Below are 26,213 nucleotides of genomic sequence, written 5' to 3' on the forward strand. Positions count from 1 at the left end.
AACGCATAGCAATAACTGCCGAGAAAAATTTTTGAAAAAAAAGAAAGAATTGCAAAAAAAAGATAAAAAATCACTTAGATTTAAGATGAAATCGTCACAAATAAAGTGCACAAAAAGTGATTATTTAAATTTGCGATCTGAAACTCGCGTCATAATAAAAATTCGAATTTTCAAAATCACGTAGAAAAGCGGAAATAACTGTTTAAAAAAAATCCTTTATATTTACGATAAATTCGGCTTCAAGAAAGCGCGTTAAACGTACATTTGCTAAAGAATCTGTTAAAATTGATTGTGTCAAAACGTGATGACTTAAAAGTGCGATTAAAAATTGCCATTTTTTAAAAAAGAAAAATTATTGTGTTTAGAAGTTCTCGCGGGCCGTACTTCAGTAGTCGAAGGGCCGCATTTGGCCCGCGGGCCGCAGGTTGTGCACCCCTAAATTATATGGACAATTTCACTTTATTTGCTACTCTTTTATACTTTATACCATGACGATGTTACACACATTTCTGTGCCCTTGATTTCATGTTAAATCAAAGGGACAGCTGAAACTTTAATTTGAAAATTTTATCGTTATTTTGTCCTCCACACCTTGATGTGGTGAGGGAAGGAAATATTTACAGTTTTCAAGCGATTTTGATTTATTTCTCCAGCTTCTGCTGCGAATGGGCAAGTTTTTTTTGACTTTTATTTTGCATTGTGTTTATTGTTTGGTGGAGCAAGATCACATGACCCAGTAATGCTAATAGGGAAGTTCCTTCTTTTATGGCGTACTGAAACAATGTCAAACACTATCAAAGTCTTAAATCATGCTGTAAAATAGTAAAATTATATATATAGATATAGATTTTCCAACATTTGACAAGAAAGGTCATTAACTGACATTTTATTCTAAAAATGTTAAGATATTATTGTAAAATATTATTGTCTCAGAAGTATTTCATACAACCTTAAGTACACTAAAAAAGGGTGTGATTTCTTTAAAAATTTGTTTTATAATTAATAATTGCATGGATTATGAAATCTAGGGGTGATTCAAGTAAATAATTAAGGGAAGAGAATTTGTGAATAAAAAACAATTTTTGAACTATTTTCAAGCAAGATAAATTGAGGAAGACAATTTGCTTCTTTTGACTAGAGGAAAAGCAGTCAAAATCACTAAAAATATATTTATTAAATATTTGAATAGGTCCAAAAAACCTTTTTTTCAATTTCATTTTTTTTTAAATTGATTTTTTTAATTTCATAATTTAGCAATCATGTTGTAATTAATAAATTTAAAAAATGAATAAGAATTAATAAAAATTCACTATTACTATTTAACATAACTTTTTCAAGCATGCTTTATAAAAATATGAAAAACATGTCTTTTTATAACAGCAAATACGTGAACATGAAGTCTAACTGTCTACATTTATTTATTTGCTAAATGTTAAACACTATTTAAGCCTAGATAGATTTAACTTAAATGGGAATTGAACATTTTGAAAACTATAGTTAGAACATCATGTTCAATCTTTTCAATATTGATAAGTTGATGATCTTAATGTTTCTCTAATAATTTAAAATGCCTATATCAGAACAAAAATGTCAAATTTCAACAATCTGGAAAATTTAGATAATGGTCAAATTATTTGTTAGTAAAGTAGTGCAAAGTGCGTTTCTTGTAATGACCTGTATACAAGCCACAACCCTTCATTAAATCAGTACTGCAGTTACTATGAGGAGATGCAATATTTGTGAAGTTAGAGAGAGCATAACTTTTAAAATGAAGTGAGTTTTTTGCACGCATCCTTATTCCAAGAATAATAGTGGCATATTTTTCCACAGAGGAATAAAAAGAAATACTGGAAAAAAAAATCATAGGAAAACCATTTCAGACAAAATAGGTTTATTCCAAACCAAATCAAAGAAACTTTTTCTCAAAAGGAGCATGGAAAATATTTAATTTATATATAGAACTCTTAAGATATAATAAAATTTTATTAATGCAATTAAACTATCAAATAAGATACTAATTCAAATTTATGTACTCTGAATAAAATCAATATGAAAATGTTTATTAATTTAAGAAAGTGGACATTTACTTTACGTTAAAAAATTTACTTTCCGGTGCTTAATGAAATTTTATTTGTTTAAATTTAAACACAATAGTATAAGTGCTTTTCAGTTTCTTTCATTTTGTCCAGTTTCCTGGAAGAAATAGGGTTTTTATTTTTTTAAACAGACAAAATTCCAGTCTTTCAATACTGTAATTAAAAAGATAAGATTATTTTTTACATTTTATTGTCTTTAAATGGGTGATTAAATGATGAACCTTTATAATCTACAACTATTGATTATTTTAAGCGAATTCAGTTTTAATTACTTTATTACTACAACTACTCATAGACCTAACAGTTCTTTGAAGAATCAAATCTGTCTCAAGAATCATTCTATTCTTTACAGTTCTGTTCCGTATGACTTTCAGAAATGTTTAGCCTCATTTATATAACTAACAAATTTCTCTATACACCTCTGCAACCTTGTATTGTATATTTATTATTATTATCTGAATTTGATACTTATTTTTTGAAGGTCCGTGTTTGTTCTCACATTCATACACTTACTGGTGCAGAGAAAGGGTGAATTTTTACGTTTAGATTTTTGATTAAATTGAAAATTCAAGATCAGAGATATTTATCCTAATTTCCATAACTAAGTTTTACATGATTCTTCAATTTTGCACTCATTATCATAAGCAGCACAAGTCTTGAACTATATTTTAATACTTATTACCATTAATGTAACGGTTGAGTTATTTCTGAAATGTTAAATAACTAGCTTTGTAACGGTCAATTTCCTAACACCAATTTGTAAACTATACAATTCTGTTTCTATACAATTCTGTTTTTAACTAATAATTAGAATAATAAGTTTGAAGTCACGTGTGGCAAAAAGACATGTTACAGTTATGATGTCTTATTCCATAATATAAATAGAAAGCTTTGAATTATTTTTAAAAATATAACAAATAAAGAAAATGAAATACAAATCAATACCAGAGATTTACTTCTTCTTACAAGAAGCTTAACATCTTCAGAATTAACTGTTGTTCTTTTTGCATGCCTAAACAAAAATGTAGTAATAAAATATACACATAAAAACTAATTAAAACTAACTTTAAAATCAAACACCACTAGATATAAATGATATATTCATAGGAAGCAGCTATTAATAAAATAATGAAATTTAGATTTCCATAAAAATAGTTTCATAGTTTTGTTTCATGATCTATTTAAGCTTGAAAAAAAGGCTAAAATAAATGAACTATAAATAAATGGATAAAGAAATAATAAATGGAAGATAATAATGAACTATAATAAATATGATAATAAAGACTAATAAAAAAGATTTAAAAAAAGCTTTATTTTTAGTAACAGCTTATAAAAAGTATCCCTTATGGTTTATATGACCTATGGTTCTACCTAATGAAACTTTTCGAGAAACTATATAATGTTGTATATTTACAAATAGATTTACTTTGAGGATAAAAGTGATAAATTTTTTTTTTAAAAAAACAGAAAAATGCCAACCAATTCTTTATATAATGATAATATCATTAATTACCATGGGTTTTACTTAAATAATTCAAAATTTTAAAATGAAATCTACCAATAATTCAAACACATTCATGGGCCCCAAATATTTTATTATGTAATTATTAGCAATGTTGAAAAAAAAATGTGGCTAACTCAAAGTTTAAATGCCTTAATTTAGTGTTCTCCAAACAGACAAATAAAAAGGTTGGGGAAAACAAATTCTGAAGATCTTATAAGCGAAACACATTTTAAAAATTATGGGAGTGTATAGTGGCTAATAAGAAAGAAAAGCTTGAAGCTAAAGAGAAAAGTACATACATAGGCGTAATTTTGATAAATATTTGCATTTATAAAATTATAAATTCAAATTGTAATTTTTAAAAATGAGAATTCTTGTCTTATTTCCTGAATACTCATAGTAAAAAGTGTAAATAAATAAAAATCATCAAAACAACAAGCACTATAAATGAAAGTAACAAAAATACTTGAATTTCATAAGAATATTATTTATAGAGATTTAAATTAACTCAGATTTTTGATTATTATCTTTATAGACTATTCTCTTCAGATTCTCCAACTCTCATTCTTGCATAATAAACAAACAGCTTGATGAAAATGATGCATAAATTTTTTTAAAACATACCTTTCATTATTTGTGACTTCAAATTTAAATGTTACAATTAAGTTTTAGATTAAAGGAAGGCTAGAGACAAAACTTACTTCATTTTGTCTTATCTATAGAATTAAAATTATTGATCCTTTTAAGTAAATCCTGATGTACTATTTTTTGTTAAATTATAAGAATTCCCATTTTTAAATCACAGTAAAAAATTGTGATTGGTTTTTTATAAATAAAGTGAAACATGATGTATGACTTGTAAATCAAGATTCATTTGCAATGCATTAATTGTAACCTAGGTCAATATAAATAGTGAATAATACTATTTGAATATGTGTGAAGACAAATTGAATCTCAAATTACATGAAATATGAATTTTAAATCACTATGGAGGTTGATAAATGAATTTAATTCAATTTTTGTACATTACGTAAATATGAATCGTGATATGCAACATGCAAAGAATAAAGGCAAATTGCAAGAATTAAATTTATATAGTGGTAAAAATTACATGTTCAAAATCAATCACAAATGATAAAAAAGCATAAATCCTTTATTAGTAAAAATAGAACAATGAATTAAGTGTGAAGGATAATAAATAAAGCTATAAAAATGTAGTTAACACAATAAAAAATTTAAAAAAAAAACATTACATGTTAAGCAAAAAAAATTCTTTGTGCAACAGAAAATATCATTTGCAAGAAATTCAGTCAGCAACACAAGAAGGCATTTAATTTTGAAAGTTAAACATTAGCACAAAAAATAAAAATCAGGAGAAAATTTAGGGTCGATCATGATCATATTGTTTTTTATGATTAACGGTATTAAATTTTAACTAAAACATTTTCTGCATTTAATCATAAATATTGCTTCATTATCAAGAATATTTTATGTACGCGAAAAATTAAAACATATGGTTTTTTATGGATATAAATATAAGAAGGTTTATGTGAACACTGTATATAGTTTAGTTTGAATGGTGCCAACATTCAAGTACATACTTTGCAAAGGCTTCCAAATCTTCGGCAAATATACTCGCTTGATGGAAAGTTAAATCTGCAAGAGTAGCCNCAATACCGCACACCCTCGGTCCCTACGCAGACTGATCCAAGTGGTCACCCACCCGCACACTGACCGTAGCCAGTGATGCTTGACTTCGGTGATCTGCTGGGAACCGTGTCTTAACGATCAGTCCACTGCGGGACTATAAAAATGTAATTAACACAATAAAAAAATTTAAAAAAATAACATTACATGTTAAGCAAAAAAAAAATTCTTTGTGCAAAAGAAAATATCATTTGCTAGAAATTCAGTCAACAACACAAGAAGGCATTTAATTTTGAAAGTTAAACATTAGCACAAAAAATAAAAACCAGGAGAAAATTTAGGGCTGATCATGATCATATTGTTTTTTTATGATTATCGGTATTAAATTTTAACTAAAACATTTTCTGCATTTAATCATTCCCTGAAATATTGCTTCATTATCAAGAATATTTTATATATGAGAAAAATTAAAATATATGGTTTTTATGGATATAAATATAAGAAGGTTTATGTGAACACTGTATATAGTTTAGTTTGAATGGTGCCAACATTCAAGTACATACTTTGCAAAGGCTTCCAAATCTTCGGCAAATATACTCGCTTGATGGAAAGTTAAATCTGCAAGAGTAGCCATAAATTCTTTGCTGAAGTTCACTTTGTATTCAGTCGCAATATCCGCACATATTTTTCCAACTGAGAAATGAATTGAAGTTTGAAGATTCTAAAGAATAAAACAATTGGGAAGTTACATTTTTCATTACAATGAAGGCTCATACTTATTTGCTTATAGTTACTGTCTGCTTCTCAGAAAAAAATAGAAAATTCAACTGTTTTTTTTTTTTAGTTTTTTAATTCAAAGTAAAAATAAAAAAACAAGCTAAATTAAAAATAATTAAAATAGCTCAAATTAATAACACTGGCAAAATAAATTCATACCAAAACGCTTGGTAAAAGTTTAAAATATGGTAGGGTGACCCGGTATAATTCACGATCACTCTGTTTCTGGGGTAAATAATGATCACCTAAGTTTCATTTAAAAAAAATTTTTTTTTTTTTAAAATTTGAGACATGGACAAGAATGCTTGCACACTTTACTAAAGTATAACTGCATTTACTTAATAATAGATTTTTGTTTAATCTGACAAAATAAGTATCTTTTAAACTGCTTCCTGTATTTTCCATTTCAAAGATGGGTTTCAAAATGTGCACATTTCTGCAAAGATCTTAATAATAAATATTTTGATATCCTTCTCTTAATAATAAATATTTTGAGTTATTTTTTCTTCTTTGATATAAAAATAGTGTAAGCTTTTGTTTAATTGTTTCACATCTACTGTAAATATTATTATTGATTATAGGAAACTATGTCAAATGTTGCCCCCTGCAGATGGGGTAATTATTGATCACTGGGGTAATTCTTGATCATTGTCATTTCTTCTTATAAATAGCATAAAAAATAGCTAAGAGATAGCTAATTGTCTTTTCTTAAATAACAGTTCATATTTATTAAGTGGAACAACTATAAAATATATTATAACTGTAATCACAAAATTTGTTTTTAACTCTATACAAGACAAATGTGTTCTGATTTGCACCATTTCTGGTTTGTCTTACCTTGCTTCTATATTAAATTTTTGTGTGTACATTGTTAGAATAGTTTTTAAGTTTATAAATTAACTTTATACAAATATGGTGAGAAATTGTAAGCCTAAAAAGGATACTAAGCTTTTAGAAAGCAAAATCAGTGAATTTCTTATAAAGATTGAAAATGAAAATTTCAGTGTGAGAGCTGCTGTCGTAGCTGTTGACACACCTAACTTAACTTTATACACTCTCACTTAATGAAGTTAAAAAGTCCACCAAAAGTAATCCATGTGGGAACTCTTTCTTATATTCCAGCAGAACATGAGAATGACTTGGCTGCTTGCCTAAAATGTATGGCACAATACCAAGACTTTTGTAAAATTTAAAGTGTTAATCTTTATTCTTGCTTTTAAATACATTGTTTTATTAGCTAGTGAATTTCTTATTTTTGGTTTATTTGTTTGATCTTGATGTCTTATTTGTTAATTACCATTGTATAATAATTCTTAAACAGCTCCTTTACAATAAAAACTGGTGATCAGTAATTACACCAGAAGTGATCAGTATTTACCCCAGAAATGATCAAGAGAAGGGGTAATTCCTGATCACTAAAAATTTAAAATCCTTTGAATTCTAATTAGATTTTCAAACAAAAGAAGGTAGCATAGGACTCCTCTCATAAACCCTCAAACTTCCAGTAAATATTAAAATTCTATCTTGAATATTTTTTTCACAAAATAGATGTTTGCATTTTTTTATCAGGAATTACCCCAGGTCACCCTACCTCCTTTATTTAGGCGGTTTTTTATGTTCTAGAAGAAAACAGGAATAAAGACTCAAAAGAGGGATTTTCTAATAAGAAATCGCTATAGCAAAATAAGACTCCAAGCACATAAAAGCTCCAAGTTACAGAGCTTAATACAAGAGGAAGGGCCATAGTAGCTCAGTGGTTAGAAAATTGGACTCCAGTCTGAAGGAGACAGGGTTTGATCCTTGACTCTGTTAAGACCCACAGTTTATATGCGATATATGTGCTTGTAAAATCTGTGAATTCTAAAGTTTGTGGTCGATCAGGGTACAAGGATCTGGAGAAAATTTCTTTTTCCTTCAGATCTACGTCTAAATTGAGAAGTGGCCTCCCAAAAATTGCAATGACATGGCTTCAACTCATTCCCAAGCATGTTTCCCAGACCATCGCCAATAGCCCATTAAGCAGCTCTAGTGCGACGTAAATAAAGTACCTACTACATCCAAGAGGCACCCTCTTTTAAAGTTAATACAAATAAATGTCTAAAAAACAGATACAGTAGGCAAATAGATAAGAGACATAATATAGTTATACAATAGATAAATAAATAAAATAAACATAAGTGTACTTCTTCATCTGCAAAGTCTCCCATCTTAAATTTAACGACAGCTAAAGACCCTTAAAATTTTGTCATTGATTCCACAGAAAAATATATCACAGAAGTAATTTTAAAAGCTGCAATACATCATTCGAAAAAAAGATTATTATTAGCAACTCAAGACTGGGATAAAAACAACAAGAACGATAACTTGGCAAACAATAACTTGGGCTTAATTCTGGTGGCCAAGAAGGATAAAAACGAAATCTTTAAAAAAAAATTGCTTTTTACTGTCAGGTTGTAAGTTTCTGGCTGCTTATTTCTGTTCAAGTTAAGATCCACTGAAAGAAGCTTAAAAACCCTCGTTTCAACGTGTATGATTAATTTATAATATGAAGAGCAATAAAAAAATTTGCAAGATTTTGTTCCAAAATTTTATACAATAATTTGTATTGAATATGTTTTATTTCTATTTTTTGCTTTAATAAATTAATAAGCGTCATACACCAAAACAACTCAACTACAACTTGCAGAAGTCTTTGTTTATTTACATTTAAAATTGAATTCAGTAACTGAAGTCGAGTTAGGTTGAGTATTGAGCATGTCAATTTTATTCCCATTGTTTAAAATTAAAAAGGTCTTTAAAATATTACATTTTATANAAATGAAAACGTGATAAATTAATGTCCGATATTTACAGTCTCCCGCTAGACGGCGTACTCGAGCGTTGCGATCGCGAATTGAATATATTTTATTTCTATTCTTTGCTTTAATAAATTAATAAGCGTCATACACCAAAACAACTCAACTATAACTTGCAGAAGTCTTTGTTTATTTACATTTAAAATTGAATTCGGTAACTGAAGGTTGAGTATTGAGCATGTCAATTTTATTCGCATTGTTTAAAATTAAAAAGGTCTTTAAAATATTACATTTTATATTCTTCTCGACAAATACAACTCGTAATTTCTTTTATTAATATAATTGGTTTATTATAATAACCTTTTTTCCAGTTTGTTTGTGTATCTTTTGGAACTGTAATTTTTTGATTTCCTATTCATCATAACTTAAATGTGGTTTTTATTATTTATGTATTGTTCCATTTGCGATTACAAAAACTGCTTTATACTTATGTTGTCATAAAAATTGAACAATTATCTGTTATTTGTCTATTAAGAATGTGATAAAATAATGCTAAGTATTGCATGAAAGAAATTATGTATAGAAGCTACATTTATTTATGTTTCTTGTTAATTTTTTAAAGTTTAATGCATATTTCAGTCTTAATAAAAAAAGTATTAATTTTTTCAGGTTTATTGTGCTGTGTATCATGTCATCTGGCGTTATAGTTAATAGCTGGACAAAGCTGCTTCGAATGTGCCAAATGAACAATATCATAAATACTTGCTTTATGAATGATAGTGATAGAGTACTACAATATGGTTCCTTAGGCTCACTTTTGAAAAGAAATGTATTTAATACATGGTATGATATTTAACTAATATTAATATTTTATCAATATTTAGATTCTATTATCTACTTGTATGTATTAAATATATATTAAATATGAATATACATATGTAATTAATATATATTAAATAACATATTACATGTGAAAATAAGTAACTATACTAATTGATTTTGTAAATAGAATTTCTGATGCAACATGGTGATTTAATTGTTAATAAGGGCTTTCATAATAAATTTATTTTTAATAGTTAATTTAGTTAATCAAATAAAGTAATAATTAGCTTACTTTATTAGATGTAATATGTTATGCTATTATATATATATATATATTTTAAATTGGAACTATTCTTACTATAGAAACTTGTTTCATAGATCTTTTGGAGTTGTTTATAAATGATGTCACATTTTTTATCAATATGTTTCACCCCCTTCTCTAATTTTTCACAAATTGGAAACTTTACCATACCTCTTATCTGATTGTCCCTTATTTTACTATATGACACAGAAAAGAATTACTAACACTCAAAAGTAAACCACAATATTTAAAATTTTATTTTTGATATTTAACTTTGTGTTTTGATGACATTTATGGGCATAATAATTATAATGATCAGATATATATACACATATTTTGAGAAAAAAAATATTAAAACTGATATAAAAATAGGTAACCTGCTGGTTTTAAATGTTTTTTTTTAACCATATTGTGTGAGTGATGTTAGACTTTTTGATATCTTTTCTCTCTTCTCCAAGCATATCATTATTTGTAAAAGATCACTTTAAAACTCCAGTGTTAATACAAATATAGAAATAAATGGTTTAAAGTAAAATATATTTAAGTTTACAAAATAATGTGCTGTAATATCATTTATTCATTTATTTTTTGAACTTGAACTTTCTTACTCTTAGTAAATAAACAATGTGATAAATAAACAAAGTCCTCATTTCACTGCAATTGCAATATTGATTCTTGAGTTCAATTTAGGTCTCAATGCATATTATTTACCTAATCTTTCGATACTATTTCATTCTCTTCATTATTTTGTTATTAGTTGCTCAAAAGTGACAGCGGTCGTTTGGCCCAAGACAACCTTATTTTGAATGTATTTTGTTCTGTATTATTGCTATGGAATAGCATATTTCATGATAACTATAAACAAACACACCACCATATCACGGTTAAGCACCTAACACCATTTTTAAGGCTCTATCTTTATCAGCCATGGTATGAATGCTACATAATTTTGACTGTGGCAAGAAAACGTGAACAACACCTAAGATGATTCCTTTCTCTCCAAATTTCTGCAGCACAACCAATGATAGGACTTTCAGCCACGACAGATTTACAGTGTACTCTGCTATGCATGTACGTTATTTATTTTTTAGGCTGACGGGATCAAACTCACTACCGAGAGCTCTCTTACAAGCGCAGTGAGCAACATCTTTACTAACTTAGCCACTGGAGTGCTGATAGTTGTGAACACGAAACATTCTCTGTTGTGTAATTTTTCTTTTACTCTTTTTCGCTTTTAAAAAAAATTGATGTATAAATAATAGACCAGTGACTAAATTTTCTAATTTCTTCCTTCGCTATTAAACTGTTGTCTCTGTTTATTCAATCAGTGATCAAAAGCCTGTAGAGTTTCATAATTGTAAATTTTGTATTACGACTGGTGTTACGTTTCTTGTTAGACTTGAACACCATAGGCTATGCCATAATATGAGTTTTAAAATTTGGACAGTTTTACATGTTTCTTCATGTTTAAAATATAACTTGGAGGTCTTCCAAAATGGTCACCATGTTTTTAGTAACTGAAGCATAATAATCAGGATGTGTTAGTTGTTAAATTTTTAATTTCCTTTCCTTAGCCCTGTCGCAGAATTTTTTCAGGCTTTCTGTGACATGCCTCTCTAATACTAATATCTTTTTGCAAGATGTTTAAAATTAATAGAAGTGTTAACTTGCAAAAAAATTAAACCTAATTAAATAAATAAAAAATTTGATTAAATAAAATGAAATTTTTAATTGAATATGTAATATTTTTCTAATCTGATATTATAGGCGATATTCTCACATTTTGTGAATTCACTAATTGTCACTAATAATTCCATTTTGTAATTCATCATCACATTAAAAAAAATCGTGAAAACTGCAGCAGTAACTACCGAGAAAAAACAAAACGATCGAGCAGACTCTTCAAAAAGGGGTTTCATTCAAAAGGGGATGTTTTCATTTTGTGATGCAGTTGTTGTAATAAATAATATCGGATTTTAAAGGCTACGTGGAAATTAGTAGTAATAGCTGCATGAAAAAACAGAAAGAAAATTTGTACAAAAAAGAAAACCAAATTTTTTACTTCATTATTCCTTATTTTTCATTATTCTCAAATGAAAATAGATAAATCACAAGCATTTTTTCCCCACTGGGATGTGCGAGAAAGGCATCTTTTGAATGTAATTCTGAAGTAAAGATAAAATCATTAGAAAATTTCTGCAGAAAAGAAAAGCAAAATTTTTTATTTCCCAAAGTAAAAATCCTGCTGCAAGAGCTTTGTAATGTTCTGCGACAATGTCGCCTTGATTCGGCCACAGGGCTCCTAAAAATTATTTTTTTCTTTAATTTTCTTTTGATTCAACTAAATAAATAAAATTAGCACGAGGTCTTAATGTATGTCAAACAATTGAAACTTTTCTTTATTTTCTTTAATTAAATTTTTTGTGTTCGATTATCAGTTTTTGTGTGCTATTGATATAGTTATCAATATTATTTATATTTATTAGTTGTTTTGTGTTAATCAAGAAACATATTGATTTCTAATGCGAAATAAAATGTTTAAAATAGTTTGTATACTAGTTTTATAGTTTAACATTAGGAAAATTCCTGTTTTATCACGCGAACTATATATAAGTATTAAGAATGTTTTATAATAATGTCCTTCTAGTTTAGTTTCATGTTGTTTAAATTTGAATTGTGAATGTTATGTACTGCTTATAATTTAAGAAAGGTTTTGGGATGTTGTTAATTCAAAACATGGCAAATATTTACTAAATTTTAATAATTTATATTTCAGGCTCTCTTCTTTGATAAACAATAATGAAGTTACCATTTTCCCCCTTGAAATTGTAAATTTACAACAAAATTCAGATTTTAAAATCACAGAAAAAAATAATGATGCATTTAAATGTAAGTTATTGTTTTTTTTAACTACTTATATAAATGTGAAGTAGTAAATCAATATATATTAATATACAATTTAGCAACAATAATTTTTAATAAAATTAATTTTTGTTTTTGATTCGCAAAGATATGTAATATATATACATAAATTTACAAGCACATTTTGCTGATGTGTAATGCTGATGAATGAAATATTTAAAATAATCCTCTGTGAAAAAACATAAGAACTTTTCACACAGGAAAATTTGGGAATACCAAAAATGAAAGATTGAATTATATACTTCAATAGTTTAACTAAATGTTAAAAGCAAAATTTGTTACACTTGTTATAATATCAACTAATATGTTTAAAATAACAAAATATTTAAAATTTGTTTGCACTATATCATTAATGCTGAGTGCTAATGTTTAGTGAGAACTGTTTTAAAATATTAGTTCATAGTATTTTGGTTGAAAGTAGAATTTATGAATATTCAAGAGCCATGAATAAAAAAATGGGCATACTATATTTTTAGTGTTATAAATTAAAACTTTCTTTAGTGCTGAATTACAAAATGATGAAACAATACTCTTTAGCTTCTGACTTTGTGTTATAGGAATCATTCCATACTTTGAAAAATTCTATTTATTTAGTTAAGGATTTCTCTAGTATCTCATTGTTTATGATGCTTCAAATATATTTCTTTCTTACAAACCTTAGGTTTCCTCCCCACCCCTCAAACACATATCTTTAATGTTACTTATTTGTCTTGTGCTTCCTCTATCCTTTTGTGTTTTAACACCGAGGAAGGTTATTATTTATGGAATCAAAACTATAGTATGTCCATTTTTATGCTTTATTGAGATTGTTTAGCTCTATTCACATATAAACAAAATATATCCTGTCATCAATTATTATTTTTAATTTAAAAATTATAAATTTTTTTTTTTGTATCTTCCTCTGGATCAAAGCATCAAATTGGTGTAATATTTAACTATACTTGGTCAAATATTTCATATTCGGTTATTTGGGCCAAAACACTATATTCCATGCTACACTAATAAAAATATTACATGTATAAATGAAAACAACAATAATCTATCAAATTTCAAATTCACAACAACAACAGATTTAATACCACAGAAAATGTAGTAATTTTACATTTTAATTAAATTTTTTTTTAATTATTATCTTTTACTACTGTATGAGATTGAAGTATGAAATGATTAATATTTTTTTTTATTATTCTTTTGAAAAAACAAATTTTTTTAGTTTTGAAACTTCATAATAATGTATTTAGAAGAATTATAAATTCACAAAGATTTTCTGCATTTACAAAATCTTATACAGAAATTTATTTTTATGATAAAATAGTATAATGTTATACTCCTCTTTCATTAATCTCTTGAAAAGATTTTTTTAGGGCAAATGAATCAAAAGGTGGTTTCCCATCAATAATTAAAATTTTCGTCAATTCCAATAAATTATCTGAAATAAACAGATGCTAAAATAAGTGTGAAATGTACAATTATGGAAACATATTAAAAAATATGTATTCATTTAACGTACGGTAATCAAATTTTTGTGTAAACTACATGAATTTAGATAAATTCACTATTATTATTTGAGGCATAAAATTAAAACAATATTGAAATACCATCAAATGTCAGCTCAAACAGAGATTAGAAAACCTTTATTGATGTATAAGCTAAATATAGAGCTCATAGTAAGATTATGTATTTATTTTTTTTATATGAATTGTAAAAATTTAAATTGTTTTGTTTCAGCGGTAATAAGAATAAAAAAAACAATTTTTTTTTAATTGCCTATAAAGAAGCTCTATTATGAAGATAAATTTTTTTCAAATAATTTTTTTTCCATGCGTTTTGAGATGCAAACATATAAATTTTCAATATAAAACAAATGTTTGTATAATTATTTAGTTTTTTAAGGTTAAATATCACCGTAGCCTAATTTTAAATTCATAGTACCAGAACAATAAATTTTTTTATTGTTACTAAGAATTTCTTTTGTCTTAATTATGGCAAATAATTGTTAAGAAAATAATAGAAATATGTTTATTTTATGTAAGTTTTTTGACACAATTCTGAATTATATTATTTTAAAATGTGTTCTTAAAAAATTTGAAATGTTTTACATTTATCTTTTTTTTTTCTTTTTTCATCTACTGCATTTATTAGCTCACTTATTTTTAATAGATATTATGAAAAACTTCTTTGAATCCGATTCTTTATTTGGACATGATCTTCCTCTTGGATTTGCTGCATATGGACCTTGCTTAAATCAGTTCAACAAGAATATTATGCCCTGTCAAGAAAAAGATTTTGAATTTCAGTAAGTTGACTTACTCTGTTGAAATTATTTATTCCCAGTAGAACAATAACAAGATTGCCACTTTCTCTAGAGACAAGAGAAACCAGAAATTTTCAAGAAATGAAAAAAAAAAAAAAAAGCTTGGTAAACCTTGAATTTTCAGGAAAATTGACAATCAACAAAAACAAACAAACAACTGTGATCACAGAAAAGTAAAACAATATTGATCACATGAAACTTTACTATGAGTGTATTTTAATCTACTATTTGGTAGNTGAAGATAAATTTTTTTCAAATAATTTTTTTTCCATGCGTTTTGAGATGCAAACATATAAATTTTCAATATAAAACAAATGTTTGTATAATTATTTAGTTTTTTAAGGTTAAGTATCACCGTAGCCTAATTTTAAATTCATAGTACCAGAGCAATAAATTTTTTTATTGTTACTAAGAATTTCTTTTGTCTTAATTACGGCAAATAATTGTAAAGAAAATAATGGAAATATGTTTATTTTATGTAAGTTTTTTGACACAATTCTGAATTATATCATTTTAAAACGTGTTCTTAACAAATTTGAAATGTTTTACATTTATCTTTTTGTTTCTTTTTTCGTCTACTGCATTTATTAGCTCACTTATTTTTAATAGATATTATGAAAAACTTCTTTGAATCCGATTCTTTATTTGGACATGATCTTCCTCTTGGATTTGCTGCATATGGACCTTGCTTAAATCAGTTCAACAAGAATATTATGCCTTGTCAAGAAAAAGATTTTGAATTTCAGTAAGTTGACTTATTCTGTTGAAATTATTTATTCCCAGTAGAACAATAACAAGATTGCCACTTTCTCTAGAGACAAGAGAAACCAGAAATTTTCAAGAAATGGAAAAAAAAAAAAAAAAGATTAGTAAACCTTGAATTTTCAGGAAAATTGACTGTAACAAAAACAAACAAACAACTGTGATCACAGAAAAGTAAAACAATATTGTTAATGCAATATTGATCACATGAAACTTTACTATGAGTGTATTTTAATCTACTATTTGGTAGTAAAACTTTTTTACATATTAATTTTATCTTATGAAAACTTATCCAGTGGTAGGTACTATGATTTACTTTTCTTATCATTAATTTTTTTTTTAATAAATTCTTTTAATTAATCATTTTTTATTAAACAAGCATTTCCTTTAATTAAATTATTATTATTTTTTTTAATAATTTAGATTATTTAACATTTTTGAAAACTCTTTCATGTCAAAGCCCAAAATTCCTTCATATTTTGTAAAAATCAAAAGTGAATTTATTATATAATAATTTTTTGGTCAATGCTTTTCATGTTTAGAAAAGAAGATTGTTGCAAGGAAAAAAAAAGGATGCTGGAGAATGTCCTTTCTTAAGTTTAAATTATTTTTTCTAATTAGCATTAGTTTTAAATTGTAAAATGTTTCAAACAATATGGTTGTCTTTTTTAACTTATTCTTACTCTGTTAAAAAAAAAACCCATCTATTTTCAGAAAGTTTAAATCATGGACTCGTTTATGCATTGTTTTTTTCTCTCAACCAAAGAAATCTACTCATTGGTTTCATTACTGGTCTAAACAGCGATATTTGTGGTGGAGAAAAGTAAGCAGGACTTATTTATTTGATTCTTACAAATATGTGATCTTTTTTTCCATTATGCCTGTTAGAAATTACTAATTTGTGTCTGTAGCAATAGCTTAATGAACTGTCCAATATTATCAGCTTAAATAATGACTTTTTATTGAATCGGACAAAAGCATGCTTCATACAAACAGCAAAAATGTTTATTTTTTGTCTAATCTTCTCTGTATTGATGACTAAGGATGACTGATACAAATTTCTGTCCACTTCATTTGATGCAGCAATTAACTACAACTTGAATTTAAACTCTCAAGAAAATAGCGTTGAATGTAATACAGAATTTTGTTACTAAGCAACCTACCTCCTCCCATAAAAGACGCATTTGAATGACCATATCTGGTTCCCAGATCAATGTTACCAAAGACAGCAAATACGCTATCAGCAGTAAGAGAAGGTTAAACAATTGATTTCACAATGTTTCTAGCAATTAGTATGAGTTTTGTAAAGTTGCAAACATTATAAAAGGAAGCCTTGATCCTATTTAGCCAAAGTGTGCTAGAAGTTTTAATTCATTTAATGTACCTGAAATTAATATCTCATTCGAGTTTTTTTTCTATAAGGAATATATATATATTTTTCTCTCTAAATTCGAGCTAGAGAAGCATTTATTAGCATTGGGTCTGTACCGGGACAAGAAGCTTTTGAAACCTGCTCCTGATCTTTTCAACTTATGAGAAGTTTATTATTTAACAACTAACTTTTGTTATTCACTTATTTGCTGATTTTTTGATTTATTCAATTCATAATTTTTTGATGAAATCATTATTCTTTATCTTAGAATGATTCCTTATTCAATATTTTAAATATTTCTTTCAGAAAATTAAACTGCTATAAAAAGGTTAAACTCTTGAAGAAAAATAAAGTACGATTCATAATTTTTATAAGCATAGGGAACATTCTTACTGAATGTAGTTAGATCATACTACTTGGAATACACCAATCAAATTCTCAATTTATAAATGTATATTTTAAATAAATTTTTACTTTGATGAAAAAGTGACAAAAAAATAAAGTCAGTGTATGGTTCAGCGTTGGAAAACATCTTTTATAACTGAAAAGTTTGTTTTCAAAACATTAGAATTCTTCACATAATCATTTATTTATAAGGAAAAGAGAAGCAAAGAATATCTCCACTCTTCTCTAAAGAAGAAAACCCATTAAACTTTTCAGTTAGTTTATGAATGACATTGTCAAAACAGTTTGGAGCTTGCTCCAATAGCTCTGCGTTGGGGAACTGACCCATTATAATGTAACATCTATTGTTGATTTGAACCAAGATGTTGATATTTTCCAATGATAATTTTACTTATTTGATTTTTTTAAACAGTTTTCTAGCATCCCTTCTAAATTTTCAATGTCTGAAGTAAAGAATATTGAAAAAGACATCCAACAACTGTCCCTCCTACATGAATTTCCTTGGGGACATGAACCACTTGAATCTATTACACATTATGAAAGTAGATGCGTTGAAAGCCTGTTTCAAGATTTCTGCAAGACGAACAAATTAAAATTCAATCCAGATTCAACACCATCTTTAATAGTTTGCGAAACTAAATTGGATTTAGCTGTGTTAGCATATTTGTCAAATTCATATGCTGAACGATGGAGGAAAGGAAAGTTAAAAAATGTATGTTTATATTTTCTCTGTTTATTACTTTTTAAATGAATCTTTATTTTGCTTAATTTCTCTGATATCACTGATATGACTGTTGATAATTTAGTACCTGTAAACTGGTGCTGTTGCTCATATTTTATGTATTTTTTAGAAAAATTGAAATAATTAATTAGAATTTAAACGAAATAAAAATATGTAATATTACGTTAAAACCTTTTTGAGATTGTGTGGTAATATTTTTTAAAAGAAGGAATAATGAAATATATTAACTAAAATAAATTTTATAAATAAATTTGTTAAATCTGCTTTAGTTTGCATCAAAACAGGAATTTGTCACTAACTTGCACTTTGAAACTTACTTAGAATTATGAATCATAGATAAAAATCAGAAATTAATAATTTAAATTAAGCTTAAACCATTCTCAAATTATTATATTTCTAAAATTGCAATTTTACTGAAATTTAGATAATATAACTCTAAAAGTTTAAAACTCGCTGTTCCAAATAATCCAAAGTAATTAAAAAAAGTTTTTGTTCAAGACTGCTTCAAAATTACTGTAATAAAAATGTATAGTGATTTTTCCGTAGCAGTCTTAGAATATTTAAAAAAATTGACATTTAATTGAAATGAAATAATAGTTGCAAAAATTAAAAATTCAATTTTTATTTGAACAAGTTTATCTATATGCTTTAAAAAAATAACTTTTAATCTATAAGATAGTGGCAATGTTAATAATCAAAGTTAAGAGATAAATTAATTTTTAATTTTCACAGAGATAAATTAAAGGATTGAATATTGCAGAAAAATGAATTTAGAGATAAATAAATTTTTATTGTTGCAATTGTTTGCATATTTTTAAAAATTTATCCTTAACACTTATTAATGATTTACCTGTTACACTCACGTTAAACTCATAAGAAAATTGTATAGATTTAAGACTCATTAGTATTCAGTTTATTATTATCCTTAAACAATAAGTGAAAAATTCAGAAATAATCATTGTTTTACGCTGCATTTATTGCTCGTAATAAATACAAAATTATTGCTTGTAATAAATATGAGAAATAATTGATTCAAAAATAAATAGCTACACTTAATAATTTTTAGAACTCATATGTACCAAAACAAATTAAGAACATAATGAATTTAGATGTTTCGGTTCTCAGAAAGCTTTTCTAGTAACATACAGAAAAGGTATGTGTTTTTGTTTAAAAATTGTTTTATTGCTAAATTGCACTTTTTAATAATTTCTGTAGTGATATTACATTATTATCTATTCTATCCGTATCTGTGTAAAATAGAATTCTATGTATTATTTAATAAAATCTGAGACATATACAGTAGAGCGCCGATTATCCGAACTGCTCGGAACCGAACATGGTTCGGATAATTGGAAAACTGTTTAAAATCTAGTGTACATGATTATTATTTATGCACTAACTTCCCTTCGCACCTTTCGTAGGCTTATAGGACTGGTAGTACTATCTAAAATAGCTTTGGCGTGTTTAAAAGTTTCTTTTTTCTTCAATTTTTAAATATTTTTAATTAACTTTTTTTTCATTTTGAACTATTTTTATCATATTTCAGTTTTTTACAATTTTTTTTGTCAATTACAGATTTTACCACATTTTTCATTATTTTCCATTGCAAAAGAAAAATCCAGCAAAGATTTCGTTTCAAAGAAGATGCGTTTTTTTTTTTAGTAGCCATATATCCCTTATTCTTTTTAAATAAATCAACTGAACTGGATCAGCATCATTTTGACGTCCTAGCCAATTCATTGCAAAATCTAATGAATTGCATACTTCTATATGAGAAGGTCCACTATCTTGAACTTGATCACTTACTTTTTCCACTTCGTCTGTGGAGTTCCGATTTTCATTTAAAATTTCAGCAACAATTTCATCATTTTCATCCGAAAGATCCACTGGTTCAGAAACTTCAGTTTTTCTGTTAAGAATTTTATTCCAAGATTTATTATTAACCATAAGTGACAACTACCCATTCCCCAATTATAAAACTTCAGCACTTATCCATTCATAAACTCCTTCTGCATTCCAACTATTGTAGACTATCAAAATGAAGCTCGCATTCTTGGAAGATAATTTTCAGTTGTAAAGGGGTAGATCGGTTTAACTGTATCACCATACATGTATGTATGGCTGCTATAAGAAAACTGCTGAAAAGGTTGTAAATTAAATATGGTCTTCGGATGTAGGGGATATTATTTATTCTTCTTAATTTAGAAAAATTGTCAAGAGGTTAAAAAGTATTCTAAACTTTAAAAAAAAAACTAATTCAGAGATAGTTTGGATAATTGGACGTTCGGATAATAAGGGTTCGGATAATCAGCGCTCTACTGTACTTTTTAAACTTTATTTTTACTACAGAAAATTAACTAAAAGACCTTATTTCAAAGTTTCTTACAATAAAAACTGGTGTATGTGAAATTTTGTAAGTGATATAATAAAGTGCTATTAACTTATTTATACAAAAATGTTTTAAAACCATAATTAAGAACTGTAGTTTGAATGCAAATTTAGTAAATACACAATCTCTAGATTTCAATAAATTGTAGTTTTAAGCTTGGATATAAGAGAAATATCAGGACTATTTAATCTCGTTTTTTATTGAAGCATAAGATAAGCTATTTTCCATTTTTTAAATGATTTTCTTTTTTTAAAATCAATTTTCAAGGATAGTGAAAAATATCCAAACTGTCAAAAATTTCTTTCCAGGCATTTTTTGAAATCTATAGAAACTGTTAAGATAAAACTTCATATTTATGGATTGATAAAAATTGAGCTTATATGATTTTAAAAACATGTTTTTCTGACACAAATATTTTATACATTTCTCTTACCATCTTGTGATTTCTGATAGAGCTGAAAATGATGGGACATTTTGATTAATTCAAAATAAGATTGCAGCATGTCATACTTTTATTCATTATGCTTTATAAATACTTTAATTTAGGAATGTATGCTTTGAAGTATTTCAAGTTGAAAATCTTTCAATCGATATTCATGCATTTATTTTCATTAAAAACCTAACAACTTTTGTAAAAGTATGACTTATTGTGTAATTTGGATAATATAACATTTTCTGTGGTAATGTTTAAAATTATTTTTGTTTTCTTCCTAATATTGTTATTCCATCAAGTATTGTAAAAATGCGATTTAATGTAAAATTTGATTTTAAATTGTCTTCTAGGGTAGTATTTTGAAAAAAATATTCAATTTGGGAAGGGTCTTATTAAATCATCTACTAAATTTCATAATTTTATGATAACTAGTTTCTTTTAAAAAGCCTAACTTCTTAATACAATATTTTAATTGAGATCTTGTATTCTGTATCTTGTATCTGAGATCTTGTATTGTGTAATTTTAACGATTCTTTTGTCAAAATATTTCTTTTACTCTTTTCTTAACTACACTCTTATTTGTATTAGCTTGTGGCAATCAATATTTATTGTTTTCCTCTTTTTTAATTCTGTCTTATACGTTACTTTAGATTCTGCATTTACACTTCAAAATAGTGCCATATAAAGTTTGTATTTTATTAGACGCAGAAAGTTCTGAAATTTTGAAAAGATTGAAAAATCTTGCTATTCATTTATCAAAAGAGCTTCAAAAGTCAGGCATACTCTTGTTTCCCACCCTCAACTCCAAGTTTACAACTTCTTTAGAATCTCTATTTAGCAGGTATTTATTTACTCTTACATTATGGTTATGTGAATTGCTCTTCAAAATTCCTTTCCAACATTCTGCATTTACTCATTTAATAATGTATTTGGAATGTATTTCATTGAAGTGAAGAAAAGTTTTAAATGAAGTTTTATTATGTGGAAAGAAAAAAAATTTTCATCAAAGAATTCAAATACAGTATAAAGTATACCCTCTCTTTAGTTTAATTCTAAGATGTCTAATAATTGAATTAAATAAATATATTTTTTGTTGTTGAGTATTATTATTTAGTTTTAATTACTTTTTTTAAGGATTTATGATTGGACATATGCTATTATAAATTGCCCAAAGGGAGGAAGTTATTTGTATCAGAATGAACTTTCTTTCTAACTTATTTTTATAAACCATATGTTTGCTACATTAGTTGATTAATGGCATACAGATGCCAAAAAGTGCTCAGTTTAGTTTATATTTTGTGCATTGCAAAAAATAGATTATGGCAATTGAATGAAATAAATTAAATATATTTTTGGTATTGAGTATTATTATTATTGATTTTAGTTACAGTTTTTAGAAATATGATTTTTAGATTTATTCTTTATATTTAGATACGGTTTTTAAATTTATGATTGGCATAATATAATATGCTATTATAAATAGCCCAGAGGGAAGAATTTATTTGATCAGAATTTCAACTCTCTTTCAAACTTTTTTTTAAAACGATCTGTTTGCTATACTATTTGATTAACAACATGCAAATGCCAATAAGTGCTCAGTTTAGTTTTTCAGCTTATTTTTGTGCTTTGCAAACAATAGAATATGACAGTTTTATTAAAATAATAGTCTTTCATTTTTTTACATTTTTTTCAGCTTTGATGAAATGGGTGTGCCTTACATCATTGTTTTGAATGAAACATCTCTGCAATCTGGTATTGCCGGACTTCGTAATCGAGACACTACTTTACAAGTGAGATAATATTCCATATTAAATGTTTTTTAAATTACTTGTATTTAAGTCAACATCATGCAGAATTGTTTTTATTTGAGGAAAAAAACATGCCATCCTTTTATATTTTTAGTTATTAGAAGTTTGTAATATATGTATAAGACTGTATATTTTAGATACGTTATTTTTTATAGTATATAAAATTTATTAGATATTCTTAAACAAATAAATTGAAATTTGTTTTGCCCTATTAAATATCAATTAAAAAACGCTGAAATGTTGAATTATGTGTCAAAAATTTGGAAATTTTTTACAATATCACACATTTTATTACTTTTTCTTATTTTTCTAGGAATTTTTATTTATAAACTTATCACAAGCTTTTAGTATCTTCTAACAATCCTAGTGTCATGATAATTGAAAGAAGTATTAAGACTTTTCTTAACTTTTTAAGCATTCTTGAATTTCAATTTGATACACTTCATAATGAGACACGGTTATCCATTTATGTTAAAATGTCAGAATTGTAATATTGCATCAAATAATGTGTTGAAAGATTAAGTTAATCTGAAGCTTAACATATCTTTGGATGTTTTTAAAAATTTCCTGTAGATTTTAAAGTTTATATATTCTTTTATTGTTTTGAAATAAGTAATTAGTATTTTGTATCTCTTGTTTTATTGGAGTGAATTATAAACTTCCTGTACTTACTGTATTTTATTAGATTTAAATGTCACCTTCAGACAGGAAAGAGATTATACTTACTATGCAAATTTATATGTTCAGAATTTTTTTATTTATTCAGTGCTTAATTAATATTTTGGAATAATTTTTGTTACATTTTATGTAGTGAAACATATTCTATTAAACTTAGTTATCAAATTTTAAATTTGTAAGTTTTTTTTTAAAAAAATTTAGTGACCTAAGTGCAGTAAAATACATTTCAGAGAATATAATTAAACAAAAAAATTTCTAAAATAACCCTTTCATAAGGCACATTCATGAAATAACACTTTTGAAGGAGTTATATGAAATATTACTATTTATGAATGATATGCATTCTAAAACTACTGCAATTTTAAAGCAGTTACTTATACATAGTGGGTTAAGTTTTATTAATCTCTAGCTAGAATTCTATATGTTTATTGTTAAAAAAGGAACATAATGCTAATATGAAGAAAAAAAAATCCCTATTTTTTTTAAACTGTAAAAAGATTGTGATAAAAGTTGTTTTGAATATGTAGTTGAGTCTCATAAAACTATGCAAAACTTGAGATTATTCATTGATTTTCCTCTAAGTGTAATATATATATATATGTCCCAAAATTGATGATTTCTTAAATCTTTTTAAAATATGTTTAAATAATCAAATTTATATTAGTCTATTAAGTCTTTTCAGGAAGATAGCATAATTTAAATTAAAAGCTTTGTTTAGAGTTTAAAGCACTGAAACTGTGCCTTTTTTTTCTCTAGTACAGCTCCTTAAAATATATATATATTTTTTAAAGAGCTTTGTGAAACCCTCTTAACTAAGAACAAGTAAAAACTTGCATTTGACCATTCAAATCAAATTAGATCTTTCAAAAAGTGTTTTAATTATGATTTTAGGATAATTATGTTCATTAAAACGAACTTATATACTTTATTGCATTTCTTTGGAGCATTCTCTTAAAACATAATTTGCTTTAACTTTTTAAATTTTAATTCAATGTTTGTTTCTTTTTTTAACAGGAACAAGTTCACATAACTGAGCTCACTTCCAAATTAGTAAAGTACTTAAAAAGCTGACCTTTGTGCTCATACTAGTGTTGTATATGTGTATATAGCTGACATTTGTTAATAAATTATTTATTTGTTGTCTTTATTTATGCTTTAGTCTTGCTTTAAAATTGTCTTGCACTACTATTTGTTTTCCTTTTTTACACTTTTATTAATTTTTTATAAAATCTTTGGATATCTATACCAGAGACAAGGCTCTCTGTTTAATGTGATTACATGGTAAAAGAAGTTTTTGATTCGAAAGGATAGTTGAATGCACTGATAAAATATCTTCTTTGATTAAGAAATAGTTTTTTCCCTTAGTTTTGCATGGCATCGCAACCATAAATATTCAGCAGGAATTATTAAAAACTTATAAAGTTTGATTTTCAATTAGAAATCTTAATGTGGGTAAGCAAAGCTGTTATAAAACAAATATGATGTTAATAAAGTTAAAGTTATACGAAATAAACTAATTTCTATTTGAGGGTTAAAAATTTGATTTAAAAAAGAAAAATTCTTATGTTAGAATGACTTGAAAATATTTTCGGCTCTAATTATACAAATAAGGTTAAGTTAATGTATTTATAGATTAAAATTATACCAAGTAAAAGAAATTACAATAAAAAAGAATATTTTTTTAATTGTAAAAAGAAACAAAATAAATGCATTTTTTAAGTTTTTTTTTTTTTTAATTTTATCCTTTTTTTTTCTCATTACATTTTGTTCAAAAAATACAAGTCTTAAAAAATTGATATTACGATGGAGCATAAAAAAATGTAGAGGGTATATGATAGGATAAGAATATTTAACATTTTATTATTATTAACTGTTAAACCTTTAGTAAAAATTACCATGCAAGTTGATCGACAGACTGCGGAAATGCAACTACTGAGTTTAAATTTTATGCGAAATTCTTCAAGTTTATCTGTAAATTAAACGCGAGTTTTTTATATTTTTCTGAAATTCCAATTTGTTTGAAAGTTATTGTAATATATATGTATGAAAAAAGGGCTTTTTACATAATATTTTTTTTTAAATTTTAAATATTGACTATTTGTTTATTGTTGCAAAAAGTAATTTTTCTCTCCTGAAATCTGTATTTTATAAGCTCACGCTTTAGCCAAAAATTAAAAGAGAAAGAGAAATCAAATGTTGCTCGTATACGTGTGTAGATGATTGACGAGTTTTTCCTGGGAAAATATGTTTCACTCTTCAGGGTTCGAGTTCGTCTCCAGTGAGAATGGTGCCTAAAGTTTCTAAAATTTGCCATGTAGCGTGGTGGTGTGATATTAAAATTTAACTACTGTTTTTAATAGATTATTGGAGTCGAGCACTATATGACTGAAACCAAGCAACTGCGATTAACCAATCAAGCGATTAACCACTTTGATCAGCCTCCGAA

General features: G+C 26.1%; 2 protein-coding genes across 2 annotated transcripts in view; one reads left to right on the plus strand and one right to left on the minus strand.

The window, feature by feature from the left end:
* The window catches only part of LOC107444631 (centromere protein S), a 10,456-nt gene extending 1,974 nt beyond the window's left edge, over positions 1–8,482 (minus strand). The window contains exons 1-3 of the mRNA XM_043049025.2: positions 8,208–8,482; positions 5,811–5,968; positions 3,042–3,108 (exon numbers count right to left, since the gene is read on the minus strand). Coding sequence (XP_042904959.1) covers positions 3,042–3,108; positions 5,811–5,968; positions 8,208–8,231 — 249 coding nt within the window. The 5' untranslated portion in view covers positions 8,232–8,482. The remainder of the gene's footprint in view (positions 1–3,041; positions 3,109–5,810; positions 5,969–8,207) is intronic.
* A 198-nt stretch (positions 8,483–8,680) lies between these two features.
* Positions 8,681–24,914, plus strand: LOC107444609 (DNA polymerase subunit gamma-2, mitochondrial). Its single transcript, XM_071181038.1, has 10 exons — positions 8,681–8,814; positions 9,489–9,662; positions 12,719–12,831; positions 15,025–15,160; positions 15,729–15,923; positions 16,655–16,763; positions 18,130–18,429; positions 21,932–22,122; positions 22,975–23,071; positions 24,782–24,914. The coding sequence occupies exons 2-10, from the start codon at positions 9,508–9,510 to the stop codon at positions 24,836–24,838; spliced, it is 1,353 nt and encodes a 450-aa protein (XP_071037139.1). The 5' UTR covers positions 8,681–8,814; positions 9,489–9,507; the 3' UTR covers positions 24,839–24,914.
* The last annotated feature ends 1,299 nt before the right edge of the window (positions 24,915–26,213 follow it).

This window comes from Parasteatoda tepidariorum, chromosome 5, assembly GCF_043381705.1.
Source record: "Parasteatoda tepidariorum isolate YZ-2023 chromosome 5, CAS_Ptep_4.0, whole genome shotgun sequence".
NCBI classification, from domain to species: domain Eukaryota; kingdom Metazoa; phylum Arthropoda; class Arachnida; order Araneae; family Theridiidae; genus Parasteatoda; species Parasteatoda tepidariorum.